At 56.5% G+C, this 24,902-nt stretch overlaps 1 protein-coding gene across 3 annotated transcripts; it reads right to left on the minus strand.

The window, feature by feature from the left end:
• Positions 1-1,067: 1,067 nt before the first annotated feature.
• Positions 1,068-24,132, minus strand: BCL9L (BCL9 like). Of its 3 annotated transcripts, none has more exons than XM_069787816.1 (8): positions 23,990-24,132; positions 15,078-15,441; positions 13,241-13,363; positions 11,496-11,706; positions 10,618-10,702; positions 7,804-10,195; positions 7,056-7,316; positions 1,068-5,761 (listed from the first exon to the last, which is right to left on the minus strand). In XM_069787816.1, the coding sequence occupies exons 2-8, from the start codon at positions 15,376-15,378 to the stop codon at positions 4,602-4,604; spliced, it is 4,533 nt and encodes a 1,510-aa protein (XP_069643917.1). In that variant the 5' UTR covers positions 15,379-15,441; positions 23,990-24,132; the 3' UTR covers positions 1,068-4,601. The 3 variants fall into 3 exon arrangements, with proteins under 3 accessions (XP_069643917.1, XP_069643916.1, XP_069643915.1); XM_069787815.1 differs by lacking the exon at positions 23,990-24,132 and adding an exon at positions 16,493-16,860; XM_069787814.1 differs by lacking the exon at positions 23,990-24,132 and having other exon boundaries at positions 7,056-7,220.
• Positions 24,133-24,902: the final 770 nt, after the last annotated feature.

The following is a 24,902-nucleotide window of genomic DNA, read 5'->3' on the forward strand; positions in this document are numbered from 1 at the left end:
AGTCTGCCCAGGGACTTGAGGCGTCCAGGATGGCCCTGCCTGGCCCCCCCATCAGCCCTGTGCATGCTCCTCCACCTAGCTGGGAGGATTGTCCTGTCCCATGTCCTGCAAAGGCAGTTCCCTGGTCCCGGCCCAGCTCCCACCGCCCATAAGCAGCAGGTCGCAATCCCTGCCCGCTGCGGGCAGGGCGCAGCCTCGTGGCAGGGGCGCACGCAGGTCTGCACCAAGCGCAGGTGGTCCCAGCTCCACCAAGGAGCTCGCAGCCATCTCGCGAAGGGCAGGAGCTTCACTTCAGACGGAGGCATGCAGCGACTGCTTCAAAGTCGCAGGAGATGGGACCTGCAGCACTGGAAGCCGCACTTGCAGCTGAGGTGGCAGGACCCTCTCCCTCACCTAGCCCTGCTCAGGGGGCCTGCAGCTCTCCTGCCAGGCGTGAGTGGCTGGGAGCAGATGTGCTCAGGAACAGCGGTGGAGGCAGGGGACCCACAGGAGGCAGGAGGGGAAAATGAGGCTGTTCACCTCCTGACTGTTACTTGTTTGCAGCGGCTAAAAAAGATGATACATTTCAAGCCACAGGAGCTAAAGGATGGGCTGGCACGGCAGAGGATGGGAGAGAACAGCCAGCACGGCCTGGACTAAGGCAGTAAAATCCACGATACGGTAACGAACCGCACCGAGCTGCGTGGTTGGGTCTCATTCGATCCCAGGGAGCCAGGACGCAAGCGGACAAGGAGGGCCAAATCATCCACCTCACGCAGACGGTGGCAGGCACTAAACAGCTGACCCCGCTACGAGAGGGGGCTGCCCAAATTTCACAGGAAGAAAACTCCAGCTGCAGCCATGTCTCAGCATACCTTAGGCACAGATGACTCCCACAACCTAGAAGAGCTCCTCTCCTCTCAGAGTCCCCACCTGACAAAAGGCATTTATAGCAGGGCCAGCTGAGCCCCTCGGATCAGCCCCAGCCTGCCACGGGTGATGCTGGCTGAGCCCCCGGAGGCTGGGCTGAGTACACGTGCTTGCAGCCCTGCAGAAAATCATGCAGCCCACTGAAGACAGGTACAGGGTCAGGTTTTGAAATTTGTCTTTTTAATAAAAAGGCACCTATAAAACAGGTCAATACATTACAGGCAGCACAGATACCCAAAAACAAGCCTAAAAATTGTTTCAAATAAAAACCAATAAGATGTCTTCACATATTGTATTTATATATTTATATTTATATATATATTTATATAATGGTACAAAATGACTGGGGAAGTTTCTCCATGGGATGACAGAGAACAGGTCAGTCACCATTACCTCAACGTGAAAGCTAATTCCAGGTGTGTGATTATCTGACATACTGAAAGATGCGGTTTCCCAGCGTTCGCTTTTTTGGAGCTGGAAAAACATGGCGAAGTCATGGCTAAAACATGGGCAAACCTTTTACTGTGATTAGGTGGAGTCGGTACACAGAACTCAAGCTGAGAAGCCGAGCAATAAACTACAAGACACGAGACTAGACACAGCTCACGGCAGTGGGCAACCGGCTGATGGCAAACCCTGCCCAGGTCTAACAAGGACTGGCTGTTATTGAGCTTCCAGAGAAGCTCCTGCCATATTGCTGTTCGCAGACACGGTTGGGAGCGGCGCCCAGGGCAGAGGGGTGTTAGGCAGCACTACTTCTCCCCGTTGGTCAGGCATCGCAGCAGTAGGGGTAGGACTGGCTCCAGGGAGGTGGGATTTTGCGGAAGAGCGCCGACCGTTGCTCCAAAGTCCCTAGCTCTGACCTAGGGTCAGGATTTCCCTTTTGTATCCAGGGCTGCTGAGTCAAAAGGCTTTACTTCTTACTTATTTGTCACCAAAGGACAGGTGTTCCTCCTGCCACCAGTCAGAAATAGCATTGTGCTGCCCTGTCCCTGTGAGCGGGCAGCGCCAACTTCCCCAGCACTGCACTGTGGTGCGCCACAGCCAGCGGGCTCCAGATGACACAGGGACAGACGTGCTGCCGACAGAGTGAGGACCGCAAGCCCCAGGCAAGCCCTCAGTTGGGCTGGGCAAAAGGAATAACAGGGAAGGTACGGACACGTGAAGGTCTCAACTGGGCTAAAACAACAGCTGTCTACAGACAAACAAAAAAACTTCCGTATAGAAAATATTATGGCTTCAAATTAACCGAGACTAGCTGGTGGGTGATGAGCAAGGTTTGGGGCTGGCATTGGTATTTGGATGTTTACAAGAAACTACCAGCAGCCAACACCCCGAAGTGCAGCCAAGAGAAGCCACAGCCTTTCAGGCAAGTCAAGCTTAGAAAGAGCTACATCTGTTCAAGCCACATCCTCCCATGTGAAACGCACACTCTGAAAGGATGGAGAATCCAACCAGCTAACACGTCAGATCCAAAGCACTCTTCGTTAGCCTGGGCTGAAGATTATTCCTCTGCTCCAACTGCCAAGGCAGGGATGAACACTTCCCAGGATCAGTCCTGTTTTGCCATCTCCGAAAATGCTGCTCGCTCACATCGTATGCAACAAAATCACACAAAGCAGGAGACCAGAGTGAAATCCTTCCTCGAATCCAGACCCGTGCTTCCTGCCCAGTACTGCTCACTACAAAACGCCCCAAAGCTTCAAGGTATTCCTAACTGGACTTTGTGGCTCCACCTTCTCACAGACTGGATCAAGGCAGCCGCTGGGCTGACATTTCAGCACCCGCCGGCCTTTCCGAAGAGCTTGCAACGTGATAAAAAGCATTGCTCTTCGCTCACTACTTGACAATCTCCCATTCTGAAAGCCCTCTCCTCCCTGCAGTAGCAAGTAGGGAAAGGTGAGCTCTGTTAGAAGAGAGGTAGTATGCTAAGTCTGGCTCTGCAGAGATAATCCTCCAACTGGTGTTCCTCCGGCAATCGCGTGCCCTGAGTTCACCGTTGGATACCCATAGGGTACACCATGCTGGAATGCGGTCCCCGCGGAGGTCCAGAGGAACTGCGGTGCGTGTGGAAGTGCATGCGCATCACCCCACAGTCCCCTCTGTGAACAAACACAGGAAAGACCCATCAGCACCGCGTGCAGGAAGACCTTACGGAGTGGAGGATGGGGAGGGTGAGCGCATCCAGAAAAGCCCGAGATGTTCGAACTGCATGCTTCCGCCAGCCTAGGAATGAGGGGCTGCAACGCAACCTCAGCCTCTTCTGTCTGAAGCACAGGATGGCCGCACCGCTGACACCATACAAGACAACTCTTATACCGAGGTGGAGTATCGCACGCAGGGACAGGTCCTCTTCAGCGGCTGGACCTCTATTGTGCAGTAGGGCAGGGCTGCTGCCAGTAGCTCAGGGCTAGATGGAGCAAAGGCTGCCTGTGAAACTCTGGAGAAGGAGGACCAACAAGCGTGAGGAAGACCTGGGAGAGTGTTCAATGGCAGAGGTAGAGGGGGTGCGGCACAGTTGCGGAGGGCGATGGATGGGTAAAAGACTGGTATAGGAAGGCTGCAAAAGAGCAGGGTTCCCAGGTAGCCTCTCCCGGAAGCACAGGAATGCATCGCCTCGCTCTTCTCGGAGCCCATCTACCCCTCCACACTGCACTACCCTGCCCACAGGGGACACAGCGTGAAGGGAAGGGACTAGAGGTGACATGGCTGGTCGAGACCTTCGGGTCCAGCATGTTATCATCTGCAAAGCCCAGATCCTCGCCGCTTCTCCAGCCGAAGGGCCGGCATCCTCCCAGTCCCAGCCACAGCAGCTTCACCACTGAGCAGCGACAGCTGTATCCTGTGAAGCTGTGGCCCCTGCCCTGCCGGACGAGGACTGCTCCAGCAGCGTTTCACTGGAACCACAGCTCTGACCTCCCAGACGGTCCTCGGTCGTTGGTTGTGTTCATGTACTCGGCACAGCCTCCACAGGGGCCTAAGATCTGCGTGAAACTATACACCCCGCACATGCAAACCGTTCAGACGCGTGAACAACACAGGTTTGACACAGAGTCACTCTACAATGGGATCTCTCAATGCCCTGTGCACCCTGGGGGATCCTCCTGCCTCCCCCAAGGAGAGTTTTCAATCCTTGTACACTGTTGCCTTTAGCATGTTTTTTGTTTCTGTTTTTTTAAAACATGTTTTGAGGCTTCTATTAAAACACAGAAATACAGAACAATTAAAAACCAGCACAAGTTTTGCCTTTCCCAGCGACCTATTTACAGCTAGTTCCAAAAACCCTCTTGCACATTTTGGTTGCTTAAAAAGAAAAAGAAAAAAAAAAAAAAAGGAAAAGAGAGAAAAAAAAAGGGAAAGAAAAACACTTGACAGAGGAAAACCATAAATGAAAACTTTACAAACTGCCGCAGGGTCTGGATGTCCCTGGTCACCACGCAGGGTTCAAAGTAACAGCCCCACTCCCAGCCCCTCCACCCTCCCCTTCCCCCAAAAAAGAAAGAAAAAAGAAACCCAATTCACATCAAGTTTACTGCACATCTGGTTTTCTGTGTAGAGGCGAATCCGATATGAAAAGCATCCCCCGTGGTGTCCTCCACCGGCGTTGGCCCCCAACCCTCCCCTGAAGAAAGGTTTAAAAATGTTTGTACAGGCAGCCCTGTCCCCTCCCCACCCCTGAGCACCAGCCGGGGTTAGAAAGGCAGGTTCGCCATGTTCCCAGGCCCGGGGATGTAACTCATCTGGCTGTCCAGGGAGACACTCCTCTGCCTCATCTGGTGCGTGACCATGAGGTTCTGCTGAGGCGGGGGCCCCATGAGAGAGCCCTGAGGTGACATCATGTGTCCTGTCTGGGCATACATCTCCCCCGACACAGACATGCTCCTCTGCTTGGCCTGCATCAGCATGAAATTCTGCTGGGCCATCAGGCTCTGCTGTGGAGACATCATGCCCTGGTGCATGCTGTTGCCCATCATGCCTTGCTGGGGCGGTATGCCTGTCCTGCCCAGCATGGGCACTTGTCCGGGATGGCACATGGGCATGCTGAGTCCCCTCTGCACGCCCTGCTGCCCGGGGAGGCTGGGGGCATTCATACCTGGCCGCACCGGGGGCTGGTCAGCCATCATGTTCTGCAGGTTCATGAGGTGGAGGTTGGAAGGCTGCGATTTGGGCGCTTGGCTGTCACTCTTGGGGAAATACTGCAAGGTGCTGCTTGGCTTCTCCGATGGGATGATCCTGGACAGGTCAAACTCGGGGATACCTGTGGGCGTGGGGCGGATGACCTCGCTGAGCTCGGGATCGTTCAGCACCGACGCCACCCCAGGAAGCACGGGTGGGTAGGGCTCGCCGATCCGAGGTGGGATGTTCTTGCCCATCATGTGCTGCTGAGGGGGTATCTGGCCGGGCTGCTGGGAGGGAAGGTCCTCAGGCGGCAAGGGCATCCCCGGTGGGTAATGCTGCTGCATCCCAGGGCCACCTCCCCCACCAGGGGCCATGGGCATGCCTCCGGCAGGAGACGGCATGGCGTTGTGGGGCTGCTGCATGCGGGGGAACACGAGCTGGTTGGAAGGAATCATCTGCGAACTGTTGGGCACGGGGCCGCACTGCTGGTTCAACGAGTCCTGGGGCCCCGGGGGCAGCATCATGGGGTTCTGGGGGGGCACACCCGCCCCTGGCGCACTCGGGTGCATAGGAATGTTGGAGCCCAGAGGGTTCGGGGAGGACATCATGGAGGTGGGGGGTGGTTCGTGGGAGAGGGGTTGCTGACCAGGCAGGTTCATTCCCATGGGGCTCTGAGAAGACCCAGGTCCTACAGAGTTCAAGTGCAGTTGATTCGGCTGGTTCCCTGTCACGCCTATGGAGAGGAAAACAAGAGAAGAGTTAATTCTGCCCACAGACCTCTCAGGGCTGCAAAATCCACACCCTGGAAGCCTGCCAAGCACTCCTGCTCAGAAAGCCCTGAGCACGGAGCATGCTCAGTAAGCAGCCGCAAGATGGGCTTGTAGAGCACCAACGTCAGGAAAAAGTGCCCTGGACTCCAGCTCCCCAAGCCCACAAGCAGCCGAGAACCATTCCAGCTTCATTCTGTCCCACGCTGGATTTGTAGTTCCTTACACCCCACTGATTTTAGAGTTCCGGCTGGGTCTGCGTGTTGGGACAGCCCTACACTGTGATCTCAGCAGAGGGCTCAGCTGCCTGGAAGGCACTGAGGAGTGACCTTTCACCACTGCCTGCCTGCAGGGTTAGCCACCTGGTGAGCTCCTGTGACCACACGACCTTGGGCGGTGAGGAGAAAAAAAGCAAATGAGTCGACAGCCTGACATGACACAGGTGCTGTCCGGGGAGGGAGGGAGGACTGTGCTCATCAGTACAGCAGAGCTATCAGTGCCTGTGGAGGGGTTCGGGTTAGGAGGGAGCCAATGCATTTGCATGCCTGTGGTCAACCTAAGTGACTACTCAGCAGTGAAAGAGTCAAAAAATTTATTTTTTCATTTTGAAAACTGCCAGAAATATTTATCATACAGCTTTAAACCCCTAAATCAAGTGGCACTGCGTGCTGGAATTCCCCTTTGGGCTGGTCATCAAGTGACAAAAAACACTCATTTGCCTAGCTGTCCCCACCAGTGCTACTGGCTAGTGGAGCGTATCTGGCTGTCGCCTGCTGAAATCAGAACTATGCTACGACATAGCCTTGCCTGTGCAGGCACCTGGGCTCCACTAAAAACACCAGGCTCCCAAATCCTGTTCAGAGCGTCCCTGTCCCGCTGCACAAGAACACAAGGGCTCCAAGCAGCAGACCTCTGCCTGCAAGTCCTGGGCCTGAGACAACTCCAGGAGCCATGAAAATCCATGCCACGCAGGGTAAAGGTAGTTCCAAAAACTCGCAGAGCTTGTGGAAGAAGGCTGCCTCAAATGCCAGACTGGCTCATGTCTTTCCAGACAGCACACCCAAGCCAAAAGCTGACAGAGAGCCTGGGCACAGGGTGGCGCAGTGAGCAGACTGTTACAAACCAGGGCAAGTTTAAGCTATTTGACATGGCAGCCGGTGGGAGAACAGTTTCTAATGCCTCCTCCACCTAGTGCCTCAGGCCTGCTGGCAGCCACCAGATGGTGTGACCCCTCGCAAGCCCAGCCCCAGAAATATGTACCTGACATGCTTCCAGGTGGGAGCATAGGCCTGTCCGGCAGCAGCTCATCATCAGAGGTGGCAATGGTTTTGATGGCATTGTGGTAAAGCGGTGTGGAGCTGGGCATGGCATACTTGGACATCTGGGACATCATCAGCGAGAGGGGGTTCTGGGAGGGGGATGGATCTGGAGAGGAAGTAAAAGGCATGTTGGGATTCATGGTGCTAGAGGTGTTACTGGCTGGTGCAGAAGAGCTGCTCCGAGGCCCAGAAGGGAGAGAACCTGCAAGCAAGAGAGAGACCAGCTTAGTACTGCCCGCGCACTGTGGCTTGCTCCCATCAGACAGCAGCCCCATCCCCTCCTTCCGACAGCAGCAACCAGAGGAGGCTGCAAAACGCAGAGCTGGCGCAGCCCAGCACCCTCCGGACCCTGAAGAGGCTAATGCTGACACCCTGCTCCAGAACAGTGATGGACTTCCAATTCAAACTGCCCCTGACTGCCCAGCACAGACACATCTTTTGCTGCCTGTATCACAGAGCATGAGCCAGGGCCAAAGGAAAAGCTGCTCTGTTTGCCCTCCCATCACCCTGAAAAGGCCTTGTTTGGACTCCAGGGGTAAAAAAGACTTGCTCCATGAGATGTAAGGGCACACACAGGCACGACTGTCTACCCACTCCTGCGACAGCACGTGGGCTGGAGAGCAACACCGTCCACACACTCACCAAAACCGAGCACACACACACACTTGCACACAAGATACCCGGCATACCCTGATCCAGTCCTCCCATGGAAGCAGATGAGTTCATGCTGAGAGTCTGCTTGCTCTGGTTGACTCCTGGGCTGGGCATGGTGGCTTTGGGAGACGGCACCCAGCCGGGGGAAGGAACAGCCATAGAAGGGGACTTCAGGCGGCTTGGTGAGCCAGTTGGAGACCGGACGTTAAGCGAGGAGCTCATCACCTGGGGGGACTTGAGGGGTCCAGACTGGTTTGAAGGTGGCATGCTGACCATCTGCGAGGGCGTCTGTGGGGACTTGAGGTTGGCAGAGGGGGAGGTGACCAGTGGCGAGTGCACCTGGCTGAGGGTGGGAGACTTGAGGTGACCCATGCTGGGGGAGTTCATCTGGCTGATGTTGATGGTGAGGTCAGAGGGCCGGCGGCCCAGCCCCCGGGAAGGTGCTGGGTGCATGTTGGCCAGGTTGCCCCCTTGCGTGGGAGTGGGATTGGAGGCTGGAGGCAGAGGGATGTGGCTGAGCCTGGTGGTGCCACTGATGCTCCCAACAGGCATGGTGCCCTGCTCAGGGCTGAACATGTCTGAGCTGCTGCCCATCTCCTGGGGCATGTTGGGGTAAGGCCCTTGCCCGCTCGAGAAGCCTTGCTGTCCTTGGTTGGGGAACTGGGAAGGAATCATCATTTTCTGGGGTCCCCCCAGCATTGCACTGCCATTGCCATTCTGAGCCCTTGCCCTGGCCAGCTCCTCAGGGCTCACACCCTGGTGGGCCATCATATCAGGGCCCCTCATCTTCTGCGACATCATCATCTGCTGCTGCGGGGTCATCTGGACATTGAGGTTCATGTTCATGTTCATGTTGACATTCATGTTCATGTTGAGGTTGCCAGGGCCCATAGGTGCATCCATGTCCCGAAGGCCCGACTGACTCATAGGGGGGCTCAGCATCCCCCGAGTGCCTGCAAAATCCATTCCCATCGGGGCACTGCTCAGGCTGTCCCCCGTTATCTGCCCAGCAAACATGGATGGATCCATCTGCCTGTGAGCCTGTATCATCCTCTCCATTTCCATGCCCTGGCTCATGGAGTTGCCGGACATCCCCATGGGCCTCTGCATTGCTACTGGGCGTTTCTCCATCAGCTGATGCCGCAGGATCTCCTCCCTGGCACGGGGATTCATGAACCTTTCGGGGTCCCCTTGCCCTGACGGGTAGGGCAGGGTGCCTTGCGGAAAGTTCCCAGGGCCTCCCATAGGAGGCATATCGTCACTCCATCCCATGCCAGGCCTGACTGGCCTCTGCATGGCATTCATGGGCCCAAGAGCATCCAAGGGCATGTTCTGCATCCCTCCGAAGCCAGAGACTCTCTGCATTTGATTCCCAGGGAACCGCGGCCCTGGGAAGGGTGGCCCTCCCCGCAGCTGCATAGGGTCCTGCACGTCTATGGGTCCCCGCAGCTGGCTGCCCATCCCTGGTGGCCACTGCTCTCCAGGCTTGCTGTGGTAGGGTGGTGGGGGCCCACGCATCATCATGCTCCCCATCGACTGCGGGATCATGATCTCCTGCATGGGCCGGCCATGGATGCTGATCTGCTCCTCTTTCCGTCGCTTTTCCTCATAGTACTCTTCCTGCAACTTCCTCCAGGCCACTTGCTCCGGTGTCAGGCTGTCCTGGTTCAGCCGCTGCATCATCATGTTCATCTGCTGCCCCATGTCAGCACCTGGGTGGTGGGGCACCTCATGTTCCAGGTTGGGCCCACCAAGACTCTGGGTCTGGGAGATCATGGACTGCAGAGGCTCTTCATACTTCTTCATGCTGGTGGGGGGCACGGGGGGCTGGGCAGGGGCAGCCTGCGGCTGAGGGGCAGTCCCACCCTCACCTGCATTTTGACTGGACTTCATGAAGGGCTCGGCCTCCCCACTGCGCAGCAGCAGACGCTCAATGTCCCGCAGGGTCTGCAGAGAGCGCTCTCGGTGCTCCAGCTGCTCCTTCGAGAGCCCTTCTGAGTTCATGGGGTTCCTGGGGCCCAGGCCTGCCTGCCCGTTCCCCGGCATCCCTGGGCCCGGGCCCTCCGCGAGGAGGCTGGAGCTGGACGTGGCGGAAGAGTCCACTTGCCCAGGCTGCATGGTGTTGGCAGATGCGGTGGGCGTATTTGGGTGGTTACTTCCAGGCTGGTTGCTGCCGCTGTTGTTCCCCAAAGAGTTGGGAGTCAGATCTCTCCGGACATCTTCACTTGTCCCTTCCTGGGGCAGGCTGCTGGGCGCAGGCAAAGGTGTTTGACTGATGGTCTGAGGTGGGGGTGGAGGCTGTGGTGGGGGAGGCTGCGGCTGTGGCTGACTCGCTTGAGGGGCCGGTGGCTGGGACTGTGGAGTGTTGGCAGCAGGAGGGTTAATTGGAAGCGGCTCAGCGACCCCCAGCACTTTAGGAGCTGGCGCCTGGCAGAGAAAAGGGAAATAAACCTGAGCAGGAAAAACCCTAGGTAGGTATTCTTCCCAGCACCCTGCAGGAGACCTCTCTGTCCCCAAAACATGCCCCGTGGCAGTTCACCTTCACTCCATGTGGGGAAGACGCAGGCCCTGTTACACACCCTGGAAACGCACAGCCAGGTACTCTGCCCACATGGCTGCAGGACCACGTGCTGTGCCCCATCCCAAACTTTTCACAGCTGACAGCAGCCAGGACTCACTCCCAAGAGATTCCACAGCAAAGCAGCTTCCCACCCCACTGGAAGGGCATTCTGACAACCCCTTCCTCCACAGCTGAGCCAGGAGCTGGGGGAGAATGACCACATCAGAAGGGAAGGGTCAGCAGTCCGCAGCACGTGCCAACAGGAGCATTTGGTTCATAGCTGGTATACCTGGTCTAGCTTTGCCCGCGGGACGTTCTGCTGATGGTAGGCCAGAATGGAGTCAGCTCGGCCCTGCAGCACAGCTTCTGCAGCTCTGGGGAGAGAGCACAAACCGCTTGAGAACAGGCATTGTGCCCCATCCCACCCATACCAGGCCCCAGGTGCCACCTCCTCTCTTCAGTTCTGCGGGAAGAGGGAAATCTCTGGAGGTCGTTCCATGGGAAGAGGGAAATCTCTGGAGGTCACCAAGAAGAGAGGATATTCTCAGAGTCCTCCCACCTGTCCTGCACAGGCCCCAGTGAGGTTCCCCAACTGATCATCGCTTGCCCTGGATTTTCCCTCTTCCCATGTCCTGTGATGGGCACTCGGCTCTGTCTTCTGCCAGCTACCCTAAGCTCACCAAGATGCTCTGGGATCTGCTGCACCGAACCTGTGCTACAGCAGAGCTCTAAAACTAAACGGCCTCGCTAAGAGTCCGTGGCTGAGACAATGCAGGACAGAAAGAAGGAATCGAGCGGAGAACACCAAGCATTACATGGCACTCCCCAGGACACCCAGCCCCTTAGAAACTTCCAAATCAGACCAGCAGTCCACACGGCTTTGGGTCAATCTTTTCGTTGGATGCTGACCAAACGTACTCTACGGTGTGTGTCACAGAATGTATCGCTGGGCATCGCTGGGAGGAAGCGTGCCTTTCAGACCAAGTTTGCCCACCAGCAGTAGCTGCCAGCAAACTTCCTGAAGCTCGGGGGGGGGACGGACCCGCCCTGTGTAACCTAAGAGACGCAGGTCTGTCCAGCTCTCGTGTACTCAAGTGCAGCCTGCAGCAGGCAGGTGTGACAGGCCGGCCCTATACCAGCGGAGGACAGACGGGGTTTGCTGCTTACGTGTTAGCAAGGTGCGTTGTAAAGACGTAAACGAACTGCGAAGGCTGCTTTCCTGTTCCGCCGCCTCCGCCTCCTGCAGCATCTGACCGTAAGCCGGGGGCAGCACCATGAGGCACGCTGGAGGAACTGGTCTCATTCAGGTTCGGCAGCGGGTTGGACCCTGGGCCAAGCTGTGAGGCCGTGGACATCGCAGGATCTGCTACATTACAATCTGCGGCAGCACGGGAGAGAGGCTGCTGAAGCCGGGGCGGCAGGAGACTCCGGGAGGCGGCTGCGGCCTGCGCCACGGGAAGGAACGGGCCGGAGGGCGGGAGGGAGCCGGGGGCCGGGGCAGAGACCGGCGGGGCGGCGGGGCTGGGCTCGGCCCCGGGGCAGGGGAAGAGCCGCCGCCCGCGCGGCCGCCAGGGCCACCGGCAGGTGGCAGCACCCGCCCGGCCGTCTCCGCCGCCTGGGTGGCCACTGGCCCGGGGCGGCGCGGCCGCCTCCTCCCGGTCCCCCAGCACCGGGGCCTCTCCCGGGCCGCGGCCGCGGGACGGGCACCGCGGGAGCCGGGGGGGGAAGGGGGGATGCCGTCCACGGGAGCGGTGCCTGTTAATCGTCAGCCGTTACGAAATAATATTCCTAATTAACGTTAGTAAGCATTGCCATTACCAGGAGCATGCGGTGCCCTTCTCTTGCCTAGCTCCTCACCTGCGCACCCACGCACACGCGCGCACGCCACGCACGCACAGACACGCAGCCCCCCACACTGCATCCCCCAAGGCAGGCTCACCTGCTCACCTGCTCTCCTCCCGGCAGACCCGCTGAACACCAGCCCCAGCAGCCCAACCCCGGCACAGCAGCATTTAAAGAGAAGAGACATCACTGGCAATCTGGCGTCACACTACGACGACGTCCTGCCTCACTTGCCAGCCCTTGCCCCTGGACAGCCCCACCCTGACCTGCTCTAATTAGGCAGATCTTGGCCCGGGCCGCGACAGGGAGGCCACACTATCCCTTCCCACCACGGTTGTGGAGGGTGCAGAGGAGCACAAGGGAACATCCTGGAGAGGATGGCTACAGTGCACTGGCAGGTACAAAGGCCGCCCTCTACTTGGTTTTATACACTTCCATGGTCTCCATCAGCTGCAGCCCTTGGGCCCCACAGGACCTTGTCCTGTTCTCTCAAATTTTCTCCCTGTTGCAACCCGAAACTGAATTCTAGATGCCAAAAACTCAAAGTTTTGATGCTTTTGGAAAACAGGAGAGAGCTACAGTTTGTTGCCCCAAATGGTGCACACCTTGACCAGCTCAGTCCTGCCTGACCCACTGTCAAGACCCTGAGAGCCTCTTTAGACTCAGTTGCCTTTAAAGCACAACTGCGGAGAGCCAGGTGGATGGCCTGGCACAGAATTAGCTGCCGCAACAAGGGCAACACGTGTCACATGGTCTGGCTGCCTGGTAATTCTGGTGCTAGTGTGGCCAGAGCAATGTACAGCAGGGACGTTCAACCTCAACGCCTTCTCCTCCAGCATCTCGGCAGCATCTCCACAAAGTAGGTCCCACACCTCGCTGCGTGGCTGCAAACATTCTCCCAGCACAATGACCGCCAATGGTGGACCGGCAATGGCCCACCACACCACACACCCAGCTAAGTCAGCACACAAAGGCAAAGCGAGAGGTGCCAGTGCCATCTGCCCTGCTGAGCTGCAGGAAGGACCTGGCTTTATTCAAGCTTCTGAGCTGGTAAGGAGGTAGACACTCACTGTGTGCACTGCTGATGGGCTTGTCGTCTTCCTCGCTGTCTGGCCCAGAGCACCATTCGTCCCCACTGTATGGCTGCTTCCTTTCCAGCACGCACCGTCGCTTGCTACGAGGAGCCACCTCACCTGCAAAGGGACAGAGCCATCAGAAGAGCTGAGGAGACCTGGCAGGGGCTGGGAACACTGGGGCCGTGCTCAGCTGCGTGCTGCATGCTGGCACTGCCAACCCAGCCAGGATGCACTGGGCAAGAAGCCTTACACCGACATCTGCCCAGCCCTGGTAAAGATCCTGAAGCATCTGCTCAGTCTGGGCTCCTTGACTTTGCAGCCAGACCTGGTGAGACTCCCCTGTGAGAGCTAGCCATTCAGAATGAGATATATTTCTTACCATCTGAAAGGAGTCTGCAAACACAGGACATGTCCAACTGCTGTTCCAAACTGGAGAGCTTTGGACATTAACCCTAAATTTAAGGGGTCTGTGATCTAGCAATTAAAACCTGAAAATAGAACGGGAGGGCATGTTCACATCCTTTGTAGGACAAGAGACAGAGAGCCTCTGCCCCTGGCAGACATCAATCAGGCAGGGGCCTTTAGGCCCTCTGTAAACTCAGATGCTCCCTCTGTTTCTCAGATGGGGCTGATGCAGCTCAGAGAGGAGGTGGCTTGCCTAAAGGCACCCAGGGACTCAGGGAAAGGAATCAGACACAGGGTGGGTAAATTCCAGTCCTGTGCTTTAACTCTAATATAACGCTGTCAGGCCTCCCTTTTTTACATCATCTAGTAGTTTCCAGGCCACATTCACAAGATCTATCAGTGCACTGCAGCAGGAACATAGGAAATTTGGGCATTCCTGATGAAGCTGTTTTAATAATTTTCCTGCGGAAGTCTGGGCTACAAGACAGTACTGGGATAAAACTACAAATGCTTATGATCAGTGGCATACAGTAACCCCCCAAGACAATGGGGAGAAAGCTTTCCTGGGGACAGGAGGTCTGTTCAGGTACGTTCTACCCATTCTTCCCAGGCACGGCTCTGGCCTAAGCCAGTCTGGCAAAAAAGCTTTGGCTGTGAAACTAAATGCTTAGGGGCACGAGCCAGAACAGTGTCTCTGCGTTTGGGGACCAGGTGCGAGTCTTGGTTGGAACCAAGGGCACTGCTGGGATTTCTCCTTCGACAACCCCCTGCAAGATGCTCAAGCATCCCATGCAGCCGTTGAACATGGAGCTCAGTGGAACGCAAGAGGCTACAGGGAAGGCTGGTGAGGACAGGGAAGCCAGAGGGTTTGGAAGCACTGACTCAGCCCTTTTCCAGAAGCCACGTGCTGTAACACAAGAGTCATCCATTGCTGATGAAACCACAGAACTGTTCAGACAGCAAGCCTCGCAGCACCTCCTCGCTAACCACGACTGAGTCGTCGGGCAGCTGCAAGAACACCACAAAGGCAGCTCTTTGCCAACAGCAAGGAGACGGAAAACAACTCAACTCGGTCCCAAGTTGAAAGTCTGCACGTTGCAAAGCAGAGCTGTTTGGTGCAGTTTCAGTGAGCCATGCTCTTGCTTAGCTGGCCTCACTAGCCTGTGGAAACCAGAGTCCCAGATTCTCAGTGCAGCACACAGGTTAGGGGATGAAATGTAAAGACAATGCTCATCCACTCTGGTCTCAAAACCACGGATGTGACAAGCAGTGATGCAAAGATGCACAGGCAGCCAGGACAAGCCCAGACAGAAGCCGCAGCACAGAAACCCAAGATGCTCACAGCTGCTCCCATCACAGGTCCTGCCAGGACGCTTGGAGCAACTGCGAGGAGGACGTGCTGAGGCAAGGTTTAGGAGAGTATTACCTTTTGATTCTGTGTCCTGTGAAGGGGTGCTGGCTTCTCGCTGTTCTCCGGAGTCCACCGAGATGCTTCGTTCCCGTTTCACCTTGCCCTTCAAGGAGCTGAAGTTTGGGACAGTGTTCTGGCTGTTTTTCAGTCCAGAGTTTCCAGGGGAGATCTGAGTGGCCTTGCTGCCATGGCTGCCCGCCCCCACACCCTTAGAGCCCAGGTTGCAGGTGGGTGCTTGGCTCACGTTGTGGTGCTGGGCCGGGGCACCGCTGCTGCCTGCCTTGCCATGGCTGGGCAGTTTGTTGTCAGGGTGCATTGGATTGGCTAAAGCTTCCCACAGCGCCAGTGGAGGGAGCTCCCAGGCCCTTCGGTCAGAAACCTGCAAGAGAAGAGGGCAGGGAGTGAGCACAGTGCCCCTTGCACGGGCACAGCTGCCAGGGGCACTGCCCAGGACCAGGGTGCTGGGGTTGCTGCTTGGTTGCAGGGCCAGACAAAACCTGCAGCAGGGCACAACCCTGAGCTGCTCGTGCTGGGAATTAGCCCTGGCCTCTTCAAGCAAAGGATCCTGCTCCGCAGTTAGCTGCGTGCGGAGAAGCGGCAAACTCCCACCCAGGCCTGGCAGGCTTGCCAGCGCTCCAAGGCACAGGCACGGACATGAGAGCCCTCGTTTCTGAGGCCATGACGAGAATGGGGTGCCCCATGCCAGCCAGGCCCTTTGGTGAGCAGAAGGACCCTTAGAGCTATTTTGCAGGTGTTCCCAGAGCTCAGACAACTTTGCGACTATGAACAGAAATCTGGGGCCCTACTGGTTTCAGGGATCCCTTCTGCTGCTGAGTAAGTTTCCTCTGCTCTGCAAAACAGGCAGGAGACAACTGAGCAGACAAAAAATGGTCCTGATGCAAGCCTATAAAGAGAAAGCTGGGATGGGGCAGGGGAGGACTAAGAAGGTTGAGGCAGATGAGGAGAAGGAGGCGGTGGGTTGCAGGGCAAGGGCAAAGCTGGGAAGTGCAGGCACTCATCAGCTAAGCGGTATCCCTGTCTCTCCCAGGGGCCTGAGGGACAGTTCCGGCTCCCGCTCCAAGGCCCTGAGTGAGGGAACGTCCAATTCAGTGGCAGCTTCCAGCCCAGCAGGATGATGCAACGTGCCACAGGCTTGCCGGGATAGCAGGGTGAGGCTCTCCTGCTCCAGACCCAACCCAGCTTTCTGAATAGCCCCGCAGGCTGAGGCAGAGAGTTTCAGGGAAGAGGCAGTTAGGGCAGAGCGCGCAGGCTTCTGGGCCGGAGGACGTGCACACAGCTGAGCAATGCTGCAGCAGCCCTCCTTGCAGGATCTATTTGCCTTGGCAGAGTCTCTTAGGCTCGCGCTGGGATTCTTCCCCTTGGAGCTCCGCATGGGCATTAGAGATGACTGGGATGCAGCTCCACAGTACCTGAGCACATTGCGTGCTCTGGAAGGCTGCTACCAACCCTCAGTTCAACAGACAAGCCTGGTAACTGCAGGGTTCATCCCTCCTGGCCTAAAAGTACCTCCTACTTGCAGCAAGTAGCCTTCTTCAGCATGGCACAGGCAGTGTGGGACATCAGCCAGCCTCACCTCAGGGGCTACTGGAGCAGGCAGAGGACGTCCCTGACCTTCGGACATGGACAGCTCTTACACACCGACTTCCTGGCCTGAACCACATTCTCTACTAAGCCCTCAGAGACAGTCCCAGCTCAGAAGGATGCACGCCCCCATGAGAACTACTCCTGGGTTGCTTTCATCTAGAGCACGTAACTCTTCCTGCATCAGGGGCCCCACGTTCCTCTGCTACAGCCTCCTCACTACCCCCAGCCAGTGCCCTCCAAGCTGCAGAGACCCCCACTGCCTGTCACAGCCTGCTCTACTCCTCGGGGAGCAGGGGGGAAGAAGAGTAAACCACGTGTCCATGGAAGTTGAGGTATTACTCTCTGTTTGCTTACATCTGCTATGTGCTTTGCATGACACCCCCACAATGCACTCAAGAACCTTTCCTGTGTGCAGGCAAATAAATTTCCCAGCACACGGGGGTTCTGGGCCTGTGGTCTGCTTCTCCCATCTGGACCACGCAGGCCAGATGCTGCGCACAGATTTCTTCTGCCACCCAGGGACAGGAAGCACCGGCTCCAGACCAAACCCCGCATCTCTAAATAGCGCCGCAGGAGCTCAGCAGCAGTACGCACGCTGCTCCTGGCTTGCCGAAGGCGGGCCTGAAGATATACCACTGGCAAAACTCAAGCGCTCGCTCCGCTAGGGTGAAACACCGCACCCAGAACAGCACACAAGCAAAGAGCAAAGCACACTTGGCAGATCTGTAATCCCCCAAAGACAGCGATCGCCACAAGGCGCAGGCTGCAGCTTGCCATCCACCACCAGCGAGCGCCCTGCCTGCAAAAGGGACTTCTCAGCACCTGCCTCCCTGCGAGGCAAGGCTGAGCCAGTGGCTGGCTGGCACGCCACAGCGCCCGACCAAGGGCAGCCTGCACAAACAGCACTATCGCACAGCCCGCCCAGGCATTCCTAGTTAGTTAGTGGGATCGTTCGTGCACAGCTTGGCCTATCACCGTTTCCTAACTAGCGAGTCGTTAGTTGCTCCCTCCTCCTCCTCCGCCTCCTCCCCACGCACCTCGGCGAGGGCTCTGCTCTAGCCTGGAGGAAGATGGTGAGCCACAGCGCTGATTAATTTTCACAGCGCATAAGGGAGTTGCTAGCCCTTTAAGTGTCAGCCAGTCTCGCTCACTCGCTCTTGTTCTCCAGGGACCTATTAATAGCAGCTGGAAAGATCACATCACTCTCTGGATATTTATACCCCTCATTCCACACCAGGAGAGATTTATGTCAGAGCTGCCGTCCCAGTGCCTGCCCAATTGCTCTGTCAAACCGCTCGCAGGGGGAGGGGAGCAGAGCGAGGAAGGAGACATGGAGAGGGCAAGCGGGGAGGAGGAGAAGGTCCATATGGCACAAGCTGCAGCGTTAAGCACACACACTGCCTGCAGCCGCTGGCTGGCCAGCCGCAGGGAGCCTTCAGCCCCGCTGGAAGAGGCTGCTGCCAGACAGCATTCCAGAAAGCAAGCCCTGCAGCAGCTCCCGCTGCTGGTGGCCCAGAGCCCCCGCCTGCTGCGCCGCACTCGGCGAGCTTCACAACACATCGCACTGCAGTCCTGAGGGTCACAAACCCACTGACACCAGGGCTCGGCTAGACCAGCCGAGGAGGTGCTACGGCCACCATCCATAACGACAACAGACTGGGAGATGCAGGTCTGCCTGTGGCACGTCTGCACTGACACGATATTGCATTCAAAAGAGATCCCAAGGTGCTTCACCGAAAATGTGAACGCTCAGCAGCATTGCAGCATAACCCTAGTACAGCACAGCATGGGCATGCGAATACCCTGGGGAGGGAGGAAGGAAACCGGGCCCCCGCTAGGACCATGCCTGCAGAGTCCAGAGACTAACGCTTGAGATGCACCCCCTACCCCTCTAGTTCTCAGGTCAAATTGCAGGGAACACACGCATCGATCCCAAAGGACCTGGCAGCTGCCACGATGAAACCTTCAGATGCTGCCTGCAGCGTGGATGAGTCTCACTGGCTGCGAGGTCCCTCCAGAACGTTACATTTTTGGGGCATCTTGATCTTCTTCCTTCATTTTGGGAGTAGGCTGGTGCTCCAGGGAGGACATCCAATGCCTTGCCTTGGCTAGCCACAGGGTGGAAAGCCACCCTGGGCTGGTGGGAGGCCCTGGCTCAGCCTTAGGAAGCCCTCCTCTTCCAGTCTTCACTGAGACCGACCTCGCAGTTCCTAACGGGAGAAATGCCAGAAGCAGCTGCCTGTGGATTCTGCCCTGCTTTCGGGGGTAGCAACAGTTGGATCCTGTTGCAGATGCATAGTGGGGATCCACCCTGGCCTCCCATCTGTCTGGTTGCAGCATGCCAATAGGCATCTTGATTGCTGTAAACTCCTTACACACGCCCCTAGATTCAAACTAGATTCCAGCAGGCATGCCACACATCTGGGCCACAGAAGAGAATTAATTAGAAAGTAGATACACTGACACAGGGAGACAAACGATCCAAAACATCTTGAAAAGAACATGACAAAAAGGAGATTGCACAGCAATCTAGCTCCCTCTGCAATTTAGCAACACACCCACTCCAGCCCAGTAGTTTTAAAGACAATAGCAAAGTTCATTCACAGTGGTTAAAGCAAGGAGCCGAGACTCCTGGCTTCTACCCCCCTCCCCTGCTGCCACCGATTCCACGGGTGACCCTGAGCAAGATGTACTGTTTCTGGGTGCCTCGATTCCCCTGTCATTAAACGGGGGAACAACCCAGCCTACCTCGCGCAGGGAGGGAGGCTTACAAGGCCCAATAAATGGCTCTGTTGAACGAAGCACCACATCTAAATGCAGAGAGTATTTGCGCCCCGCGCATCTGAAAAGCCACAGCTTTAAATCAAAGACTGGGACCTTAGCAGACAAGAAACCTCAAAAAAAACCAACAGAAACTGCTTTCAGTAAGTCTCCTCCGGTATGGTCTGAACAGCAGCAGAGGGGGAAGGAGGAAGCTCCAGGCGAGGAGAGGCTGGGTTGACATATTCCCAATCCTGGAATTGCTAGCTGATAGGTCAAGAAACCTGAAACCCCACTGCGTTCCCAGAGGACTTTCTGGTGAATCATGCTCCGGCTCGCTCCGAAGGACGATAACATAGATTCCCAACGCTCCCGCAAGAATGCGGAGCCCGTGCCTGCCTCTCGATGGGGCAGGAAAGCCTCCCAGCCGCCAGCCTGCCTGCCCTGCAGCTTCCACGTCTCAGTGCTGGCTGACATTGCTGCTGTGCTATCCCTATCGGGAGAAAGGGCAAGAGAGGAAGCTGGGAAACCAGAGTCACCATGATTCAAAAAGGAAGGAGCTTCACCGCACCTCCCTCCTATCAGATGCTGGGGAGACCTCTTGTGAAACTCAGACAGCTACCGACTTGCACATACACAGCGAAGACCAGAACCCAGGCCTCCTGAGCTGCGCTGACATGCCCCGCAGCTCACAAACACCCAACGTACAAGATGGGTCGTGACAGAGTGACGCAATGTGCAGAAAGTCACCCAGCCCCTCTCCGCTGGCCAGTCCAGGAAGTAACGAGACCAGGTTGCCATTGCAAATACCCTCTAAGTGCATCGCCTAGGCTGATACCACCCACCCGCTCACTACAAGCAGCAATCCGGGGACAAGCCCGACCCAAAACATCCTGCGGACACCACCACAAACTCAAGCGGAACACCCTGGCTTTGGAAATGAGAGGTCCTAAGCAAGCTCAAGGGCTTCTTGAAGAACGGCATTAGGCAGAGAACAGCAAAAGGAGAGATGCCAAAGACCCGCCACCCCCTCCCGAAATACCTCTCACCCCAAGTCTGGATGAGATCACGGGCACACTGCCTAACACTACTCCTAGATTACCAGTCCTCCCAGGGTTAACAGCAGAAGGGGTTGGAACACCTCCAGAGAAATACTATACTACTTCATTAAAGTCAGAGTATTTCACAGAGGCAAAGACTACGACAGACTTTACAGAAACAAGATTTCTTAAGTCCGAGACTCTCGGACCATTTCTGATATGAGAAAAAGACCAGAATCAGAAACTTGACCTTTTCCATGCAAAAATGGTTGTTCCAAAACAATCCTTTTCGCAAGACCATTCAATGGATTTTGAGTCTGTTCCAGTGAGAAACAAAACCCTCAAAACCAGTAGCGAAACAGCATTGCTGTTGCCCAGCCAGCTCCAGCCAACAGTCAGCGATGGGCTCTAACAGCCAGACGAGCCCTGGAACCCACCCGAGCCCGACAAGCACAGCTCTGAGCCAGCGCACTATTTAGCAACCAATGATTGCAGGATCGTCTCCCTAACCCCTGTACGGGAGCACTCGCCTGAGTGCATTTATCACCAGCGAGAACAGCCTTAACCCAGGCTGCTACCGCTAAAGGTGTTCTCATGTGAGCCTTGCTTCGGCCGGCCAGGCTCGGAGGCATCAGTTGGGAGGCAGGGAGTTCCACAGGGCAACGCTCTGCTGACAAAGAGTTATCTGTTTTGAATGCATCATGGAATTATCCTGCTCTTATGCTACCAGACTGATAGCCCGGAGAAGCCCGTTTTCATCTTCTCTCCATTTCTTGGATCCTTCTCACACCCTTTTAAATGGCAGAAAAGGTGGTACCCTCACAAGCTGTACGGAAGGGTTCTAAAAGACCTGTAGAGAGAACCTAATGCCTTGTTGAATCCTAGCAGTTCTCAGAGTCATTTCGGCAGGCCCTGCTGATCTCCTGCCATTTGGAGCTGCCTCGGGAATGATGCATTTCAGCGGGGCTGCTTGGCCATGAGTCTCAAAGGTCTTTAGCAGGACAAAACCTCAGATTCACGTTCTCTTCCACCTAGGGACAGACATTCCCATACAACACAGGTGAAAACTGAGGCTCGGAGAGAGCGAGGTGAATCGGGAATGCCTTCTGCCCCGCACCCTACTACCTTTCTCCTGTCACAGCTTCAATCCATCTGTGTTAGAAGAGCTTTTCTTAGCATTTCCCTGCCCCAAGCTCAACAGTTTCTCCCACTCTTCTGCTGCTTATTGCACACCCAGGCAGAGCCTGGCTTCCTGTCCTGTGCTCAGGGAGTCTCCAGGTCTATCACCAAATTTGCAGATCCTTCCAGCTTCCGAGTCCAACTGGCACGTTCCCTACAGAAACCCTGCATGTGCCAGACATTACTTGACAGTCACATGCGGCTCTATCAGGATGATAATGACGAATTATTTCATACACCAGCTTGTGTGACCTGCCAGGGATGGGTCAGCGAGAGATCTGCAGGAAGCTCCAGGTGCCCCACGTGCAGGCTAGCACAGCCACCTGCACGTTGCAGCTCGGCAGGCTGCAGTGGTGTGACAGCATCTAGTAGGTCAGGGAGCAAAGCCAGAAATCTCTTCCAAAGGTACTGCTGCTGCTGCTCAGGGAGCTTCGATTTCTTCCGAGGCAGGATCTCTTCCTGCAGTATGTGAAATCTGGCCAGAGTCACGGACCGCTGTGACAGCTGGACACCCCCACGCAGCCTTTGGTAAATGCCTCGAGGATCTTAGCTTGTAGATGCCAGCGGCATGGCTCAGGCAGGTGGCAACACTGGGATACACAAAACTTCTGCAGCAGGCACCTTGTACCTGACCCCCTCAACCGCTCACTGCCAGCTATCCCATCATATGCAGCTCAGGGCAGGAGACCATCCTGGACCACAACAGCACAGCCATGCTGTGGTGCACAAAGACAAGCTCACCTATATGTGAAGGGGGCAGTTTACCTGTGAAAACACTTCTGGCAGATAACACTGCAGGCTGCAATGCAGGGCCAGAGCACAGACTTCCCTGTGCAGCTGCTACATGCACTGCATCCTCGGGCAATTCCCACTGTGTTTGTGCACCAGGGTTACTGGGATTGGGTGAGTAATGCTAAAAAGCCCACCTGGTGAGCTGTGCCTCACACTGCCCTCTGCTACACCAGCTCTCCTGAGCAGCAAGGCTCGTACCTGAGACCTTGAAAACCCACCTTTCCCACAAGAATCACAAGGGAGCTAAGTCTTGCCTAGAGTCACGCGTGTTGGGTAAATGCCTGATGCTGCTAAGTCTACGAGGACAGCCTTTCAGCTGTGTCTAGAGTTCAGTAACTGCTTTAGGATCCTTTGGCAATAACTAAAGAAGCCCAAGAGATGCCAGCAGCATGCAGAATTGGAACCTAGCAATGCCAGAGCTTCATGAGGAGCTCCCAAGCTTGAACACAATAGTTCCTGCTCTTCTTTTTAGCAGTAAGTCTCTCTGCAGGGCCCCATGATGGACTAGCCATCGTCAACAAGGACATCACACTTGGTCCCTTCCCTGCCCACTCTCTGCAAGCCAGAGACTTCAGGGTTCCTGAGCACCCTGGGGTCTGTTGCCTGCGGCTGGTCCAGCTTCATGCCAGGTGTCCGGAAGCACCAGGAGGTTTTCCAGGGTGTCGCACCCAGCACCCCATCTCTGGGCCTGAGGTGGAGACTGTGGGATGAAGCCACTAGGTGTCACCGTCACCCAGGGCGTCCACAGCCTTGCCCGGGCTGAGCACGGCCAAACTCGCTGCACCTCCCGCCAGTGCCAAGGCACCCGGGCTGTCACAGGGGCCTTGCGCCTGGACCACGGCCTTCCTCTGCACCCCAGCCCTCACACCGGGGACTCCGCAGGGTGCGGAGGGGTGTGCTGGAGGGCAGAGCCATGTACCATATCCCTGCAGCAGACGCTTAGCCTGCTTCCTCAGATAAAGGCAGCACAGAGATGCCTGTTGCACATGCTGCAAGCGAGGTTGAGACATCCTATACTGCCTTGCAGAAAATCTCCCCCAAAACAACAGCTCTCCCTTTCAGCCCGACAGTGCAAGCCCAGGCCACTTTCCAGTCTGAAGACGGGCACAATCTTTGCAGACAGAGTCACGGCAGGAAACCTGTGTGGCAGGGACACCCCTGCCACCTCTCAACACTGTGTACCCCAGCGGCACCGCACGGTACAACCAGCAGTGCAACAAGCAGGTTTGCCTTTGAGGAAGCTCACGGCAGAGGAAATAAGACATTTTAAGCCACGCACAGGAAGGCTTGGTCTGACAGTCCTACTTTGACCGGACTATACGCACTTTTCAGATCACTGAGTGTCCCAGGGTTCTCAGCCTGCTCTCAAAATAAGACATGAGTTGGGGAAGAGTTGGGCTCGCTACCTGCGCCCAGTCCTGGCACTAAATGCACCGTACAAAGGACACACCTGCACCAAAAGCAGAGGCTGGAGCACCTGCGGGCCAGCAAACCGCCCAGGTTGCAGCACTGCGTCTACGCACGGGAGCACACGAAGGTACCCCAGCTCACCTGGGGAGGGGGAGCCGACAGAGAAATGCAAGGAAGAGGGGGGGAAGCAAGGCCGGCTGCCCCAGCACCTTGCCCCTACGCTGCCCTCTGCCAGCCCGGACCGCAGAAGAGATGCAGAGAGTCGCCGACTGCTCCTCCAGGATTATAAATACCAGGCCCAGCACGCAGCCGAGCCTGGGCTCTATATTTAAACCCCGGCTGAGGTCACTTCCTTTTCCCAGCAGCTCCCTCCAGCCCCCACCCCATCGCCTCGTATTTGCATGCCATCATGACTAAGGCACATCGGGGTTTAAGGTCAGAGGGGAAGCGGCCGCGCATCTGCCTTGCAGGAAATTCCACCCTGGGAAACCCTTCACCTTCCCCAGCGCGGATGGGATCGGATCGGTGCGGGCAGCGGAGATCTTGCCGCGGAGCGGTGGCAGCTGCCTGGGGCTGGTACAGGGACTCCGGCACTGGGCTGGAGAAGGAGGGAGAGACCTCAAGGAGAGGGGAGCCCATGCTCCCCACCTGGCTTTACCGGCAGAGTCTGGGCTTGCACCATTCTGGAAAGGGGTTTCCCCACTGCGCGCCCTGAAAGGGCACCTACTCCACCTCCTCACCATGCTTCACCTCCCAGAAGCCTCCTCTGCACCTCGGGCTGAAACTCCCGAACTTCTCCTGCTCCGGAGGGGGTGCAAAAAGGCACGGCCTTCCCCACAGACCTAGCCCCAACTCCCAGGGACTATTTTGCCCTTATACAAACCCTCCCACAGCTCACTGAGCTCCTTCAGACACAGTGATCTAACCCTGACCCAGGCCTCCAACCACCCCACAAGAAACAGACAGAAAGAGCCAGAAATCACCCCATCTCACTAACTGCAGCCCTCGGGGGGGGGGGGGGGGGGGGGCAGCGAGACCCCTGTTTAACAGCAGC

This window comes from Haliaeetus albicilla, chromosome 7 (assembly GCF_947461875.1).
Source record: "Haliaeetus albicilla chromosome 7, bHalAlb1.1, whole genome shotgun sequence".
Taxonomy (NCBI): domain Eukaryota; kingdom Metazoa; phylum Chordata; class Aves; order Accipitriformes; family Accipitridae; genus Haliaeetus; species Haliaeetus albicilla.